General features: G+C 34.8%; 2 protein-coding genes across 2 annotated transcripts; both read left to right on the top strand.

Moving 5' to 3' along the window:
• Positions 1-621: 621 nt before the first annotated feature.
• Positions 622-2,539, top strand: LOC145163895 (uncharacterized). Its single transcript, XM_079082642.1, has 4 exons — positions 622-764; positions 884-1,560; positions 1,835-2,011; positions 2,100-2,539. Exons 1-4 carry the CDS (start codon positions 622-624, stop codon positions 2,537-2,539), a joined length of 1,437 nt encoding a protein of 478 aa, XP_078938768.1.
• A 72-nt stretch (positions 2,540-2,611) lies between these two features.
• LOC145163894 (uncharacterized) lies at positions 2,612-3,271 on the top strand. Its single transcript, XM_079082641.1, has one exon. It carries the CDS (start codon positions 2,612-2,614, stop codon positions 3,269-3,271), a length of 660 nt encoding a protein of 219 aa, XP_078938767.1.
• Positions 3,272-5,632: the final 2,361 nt, after the last annotated feature.

Here is a 5,632-nt window from a genome sequence, read left to right as displayed (position 1 = left end):
GGCTGCTCAAGAAGGAACTGAAGATGCTTCTGCGATGGGAAACCGTATTATTATTCCGTCTTCTTTTACGGGTGGCAGCCGTTACATGCAACAAAATTACTTAGACGCAATGACTTTGGTTAAGTGGTTTGGTTATCCTGATCTTTTTTAAACCGTTACATGTAATCCTAAATGGACACAGATAATTAGATTCGTTGAATCTGAAAATCTTAAACCCGAAGACAGGCCCCGATATTTTGACAAGAATATTCAAAATAAATCTTGATTCACTAATCACTAGACTCAAGGAAGAAAAAAATTTGGGTGAAGTCGATGGAGGTATAAATCTAAAATCTCATTATTCATTTTATTTTACTTTGATCTTATAATATCATGCGTTAACCAAGTTACATATTTGCATCATACAGTTATATATACGATCGAGTTTCAAACAAGGGGTCTTCCACATTGTCACATATGCCTATTTTTAGAAAAAAAAAAGTCTAAACTTCCAAATCCCGAAGACATAGATCACGTTATATGTGCTGAATTGCCAGACAAGGAACTTGAACCAGATTTGTATCAAATTGTTTCTGACAACATGATACATGGACCTTGTGGCAATGATTTTCCATTTATGCCATGTATGAAAATGGCAAATGTTCTAAAGGATTTCCAAAAGACTTTACAAATGATACGTATATTGATGATGATGGTTATTCAGTTTACCGAAGACGCGACAACGGAAACAATGTCATGAAAAACGGAGTTTCTTTGGACAATAGGTATAAAATTTAAATTTTTATTTATATAAACATTTATTTCTTTATAAATGTTATCTTTTATAGGAAAGTTATGTTAAATGATCTTAATTTTCTTTATGACATTTTGTTTCTTTTTTCAGATATGTTCTTCCATATAATAAGATACTTTTGAAGCAATATCAAGCCCATATGAATCTTGAGTGGTGTAATCAGCTTGGATCGATAAAGTACCTTTTTAAGTATATTAACAAAGGTCCAGGCAGGATCACCGCGTCTTTTTATGACGCCAAAAATAACAAAAAACAACATAAAGAAAATAACGATCGTGATGAAATTGTTGAGTATTACAATTGCCGTTATATTTATGCTTGTGAGGCATGTTGGAGACTTTTTAGGTATGACATTCATTATAGAGCACCACCTGTTGAAAGGTTATCATTTCACCTAGAAGACAAACAACTTGTTGTGTTTAAACCATCCCAACGTGTTACTAATGTTGTTTCTAAACCAACTATTGCTGCTTCTCAATTTTTGGCCTGGATGGAATGTAATAGCTACGATGAAAAGGCAAGGGAGTTATCCTATGTTGAATTTCCAACTCAATATGTTTGGAATAAATCAGATAAAGTATGGACAAGAAGAAAAACAAAGACAAAGTCACTTGGCAGAATTAATCATGTGTCTCCCAAGTCTGATGATGTTTATTACTTGCGCATTTTGCTCAACAAAGTAAAGGATCCTACTTGCTATGAAGATATTAGAACGGTTAACGGGACCGTTTATGACTCTTACAAAGATGCTTGCTACACTCTTGGTTGTATTAGACGATGATAAAGAGTACATATCTTCTATACAAGAAACACATCATTAGGCCACCGCTTCTTTATGCAGGTCTCTATTCGTTATGTTGATTACATCAAATAGTCTATCCCGGCCTCATCATGTTTTTAAAGAGACATATAGTTGTCTTTCTGATGATGTCGTTCACGTTCGTGAACAAGAAATAGGCGTGAGGTACATTCACACAAAAAACGTTCCCACTTTAATTGATATTATAAATAAATTATTTCATTACTTTTTAATGTTTTCAGGCTTAAAGCTAAAACCGGAAGCAATTTACCACCTAACGTTGTCGTACATTGAAAAATCTTTATTGAGTTGTGGATTGAGTCTTAAGCAAATACCCAATATGCCATTACCTGATCACAAATATATTCAAGATTCTTGCAATATGTTAATTCAAGATGAGCTTAATTATGATCCGTCCAGTCTTGAATCTTGAATCTGAACATCAACAACTGCATTCAAAATTAAATGTCGAGCAAAAAAATGTTTATGATATAATTATGAATGCAGTTAGCAACAAAAAAAATAGTGTCTTTTTCCTCTATGGTTATGGAGGAACAGGAAAAACATTTGTTTGGAAGACATTGTCTGTTGCTATTATATCTAAAGGTGAAGTAGTTATTAATGTTGCTTCAAGCGGAATTGCAGCACTCTTGCTTTCTAGTGGTAGGACAGCGCATTCAAGATTTCATATACCAATTAACTTGAATGAGAATTCGTTTTGTTCTATTACGACAGGTAACGATGTAGCTTCCCTATTGAACAAAGCGAGCCTTATAATTTGGGACGAAGCCCCAATGATGCATCGTCATTGTTTCGAAGCAGTTGATAGGACACTTAGAGATATTATCCTTCCTAAGGACAATGATAACCCATTTGGAGGCAAGACCATTGTATTTGGAGGTGACTTTCGACAAATTCTTCCGGTAATACAAAGAGGAAATCGTTAAGATATTGTGCAGGCATCATTGCATTCATCAAGATTATGGAGTGAATGTATAGTTTTACGTTTGACTGTAAACATGAGGCTTCAGGCCGGTTGTCCAAACAATGATTTCGAAGAGACAAAATCATTTGCTGATTGGATTCTTAAAATTGGTGAAGGTACTATCAGTGGTCCTAATAATGGTGAAGTTGAAGTTGAATTTCCAGAAGATGTGATCGTTCCCTCTACGAGTGACCATATTCATTCAATTGTATCCTGTATTTATTCATCCTTTCAGAACCATCTAGATGATCCATCATATTTTCAAGATAAAACTATTTTGGTCTCTACTAATGAAGAAGGTGATGCTATCAACGACTACATGTTAGAATTGATGAAAGATGAAGGGAAAACATATATGATTTCAGATTCCTTATGTGAGACCGAGGCAGAAGATTCTTTTGAGGAATCAGTATACTCTCCGGATGTGTTGAACGCTTTTAAGGCCTCCGAAATTCCCAACCATAAACTTATACTAAAAAAAGGTGTTTCGGTCATGTTGCTTCGTAATATCGACCAAACCAGAGGACTATGCAATGGTACTAGATTACAAATCGTAAGGCTTGGAAGACACGTCATTGAAGCACGGATTATATCTGGTAGATTTTTCAACGAGACTACTTATATACCTCGCATGAAGTTGACCCATTCGATTAAAAAATTCCATTCCGTTTTCAACGTAGGCAATTCCCAATAGCAGTTTGTTTCGCTATGACCATTAACAAAAGTCAAGGACAGTCATTATCAAATGTTGGATTATACTTGCGTAGACCTGTCTTCACCCATGGTCAGTTATATGTAGTTGTTTCTCGTGTAACAAGCAAAAAATGTTTGAATGTACTCATATGTGACGAGGAAGGTCATTCAACTAATAAAACAAAAAACGTTGTCTACAAAGAGGTCCTGCAACGTTTATAGATATTTATCGATTTCAGTGTTTCTTCTTTACCTTTCAATAATAACAATAGCCATAAACTTTCTTTTATAATTATTATGCAATATATATAAATGTTTTGGTAATTTTTTTAATACGTTCTCTCGCGTTTAACGCGGGTTATAATCTAGTTATTTTAGGTGTTGTTTGTTTTTCTGAAGCCAAAATGTCTGCAGTCTGCGGACCACATCTGCAAGCCTCTGCAGCAGAAGCAGAAGAGGTGGACCAAACGTCTGCAGTCTGCAATAAGAAGACTGTTTGTTTTTTAACGTCTGCAGGCTGCTGAAATAAACTGAAATTTTAAATAAAATGATTTTACAAACATAAAATGATTTTACAAACATAAAATGATTTTCCAACACCAACATTTTAATAATAATAGTCTTATAACATTGAAAATAAAATTCATGCATCTAAATTAGTCATACAATAAAAAAAAATTGGTTTTACAATAACAATTTCATTTAAAACAATTCAATCTATATTGTGCATCAACTGATCAGCAATTTCATCCCGTAACTGAGTCATATATTCACGGTCTGCTGTAGTACCATGTGTTGGAATCCCGTCTTCATCATCATCAACGCCCACATTGTTATTTCGAAACGAGACATTGGGTTCATCGTATCGTGCAAAATACTCATCACTCATTCCTTCTCTTCTTATAAAATTATGAAGCGCGAAACATGCCATGACAATGTTTCTTTGTGTCACAAACGGGAATGGTGCCATCCTCTTCAATATAGGGAAGCGTGCTTTCAAAACACCAAAAGCACGCTCAATGACATTCCGAAGTTTTGCATGTCCATGGTTAAATTTTTCCTTATTGGTCAATGCACGTCTTTGACGAAAATCTCCAAGCCAATATCTCACATTACGATAAGGGGCCATAAATCCTCGAGTGTGTGCATACGCGACATCACAAAGATAATACTTGTCTGTAAAAAATGCAAAACACTAATCAATTTTCAAACTAAGATAAAAGTATTTAAAAAAAACAAAAACTTACCGGGTGGTGGAAACGGGAATGATGATTGTGGATCGGTTATTGCTTCTGATAATATTCTAGAGTCATGCGCTACCCCTTCCCACCCGGCCACAACAAATGTGAAAATCATATTGAAGTCACAAACTGCCAATACGTTTTGGTAGCAGTCTCCCTTTCCCCTACTTCTATATAAGTCTTGTTTCTTAGCAGGGACAACAACATGTATCAAAGTGCCATCAAGTGCACCAACCGCCCCTTTGAAAACCCGTCGTAGCCTCCTATTATGTCCTGAAATGTTTGGATTCGGATTAAAAGAAGTTGGTACTATAACATCTTGTGCGAAAAGCATCATTTTTTCCAACACTTCATAAAAAAATTTATGAATTGTTTGCTTCGAGTGTTGAAATCTCCGCTTGATAATCACGTAACGTTGATTATGGCCGATCATCATCAAAAACATGGCCATCTTTTCCTCAACCGATACATGTTTGCTGTCCTTTAATGAGTAATTTGCTCTAAAATGAGCACATAGTCGTACAAAAGAGTCACGGGACATGCGTAGTACTTCAACACATTGTAAACGATTACGATGTAACAACTCCAATGTGTATTCATGTCCTGTCATTTCCGAATCATTATCCCGCAATCGTTTCACACCCCTCTTCCAAAAAAAACGGATGTACAGGTACATAAGAATTACGAGAAGTAACTTTTGATCGTGATCCATTATGAACCTAAAATCAACAAAGTTGAACTTTAAAAAACATTACATTAATCATATTTCAAGTAGCAAAAAAAACATTACATAAACCATATTTCAAGTAGCAAAAAAACATTACATAAACTATATTTCAAGTAGCAAATAAACATTACATTAATCATATTTCAAGTACCAAAAAAACATTAGATAAACCATATTCCAAGTAGCAAAATAACAAAAAAATAGTTCCAAGAAAGGCAAAAAGACCTAACAAAATAGTTCCAGCTACTGATGATGATTGGGTTGAGTAACTCCTAAAATTACCTGTAGCACTATTTCCATCAAAAAGACGTGAACAAAGATCTGGAAAAGGCAGTGGAATTGTTCTCAATGAAGCAGCCTTCGGATGCCCCTAAACCCAAATGTAACAAAAAAT

This window comes from Lactuca virosa, chromosome 3, assembly GCF_052849685.1.
Source record: "Lactuca virosa cultivar CGN04683 chromosome 3, Lactuca_virosa_CGN04683_v6, whole genome shotgun sequence".
In the NCBI taxonomy this organism is placed as follows: Eukaryota; Viridiplantae; Streptophyta; class Magnoliopsida; order Asterales; family Asteraceae; genus Lactuca; species Lactuca virosa.
The sequence above is the reverse complement of the archived record's forward strand: the minus strand, read 5'-3'. Positions and strand labels throughout refer to the sequence as shown.

Bases quoted from the DNA above. Each gene is read 5' to 3' on its own strand.
- LOC145163894 (XM_079082641.1), top strand. From the start codon at position 2,612: ATGAGGCTTCAGGCCGGTTGTCCAAACAATGATTTCGAAGAGACAAAA.
- LOC145163895 (XM_079082642.1), top strand. From the start codon at position 622: ATGTATGAAAATGGCAAATGTTCTAAAGGATTTCCAAAAGACTTTACA. The intron at 1,561-1,834 runs GTATTAGACGAT...TAATGTTTTCAG, and splicing joins TGCTTGCTACACTCTTGGTT to GCTTAAAGCTAAAACCGGAA. The intron at 2,012-2,099 runs GTCTTGAATCTT...TTATGAATGCAG, and splicing joins GCTTAATTATGATCCGTCCA to TTAGCAACAAAAAAAATAGT.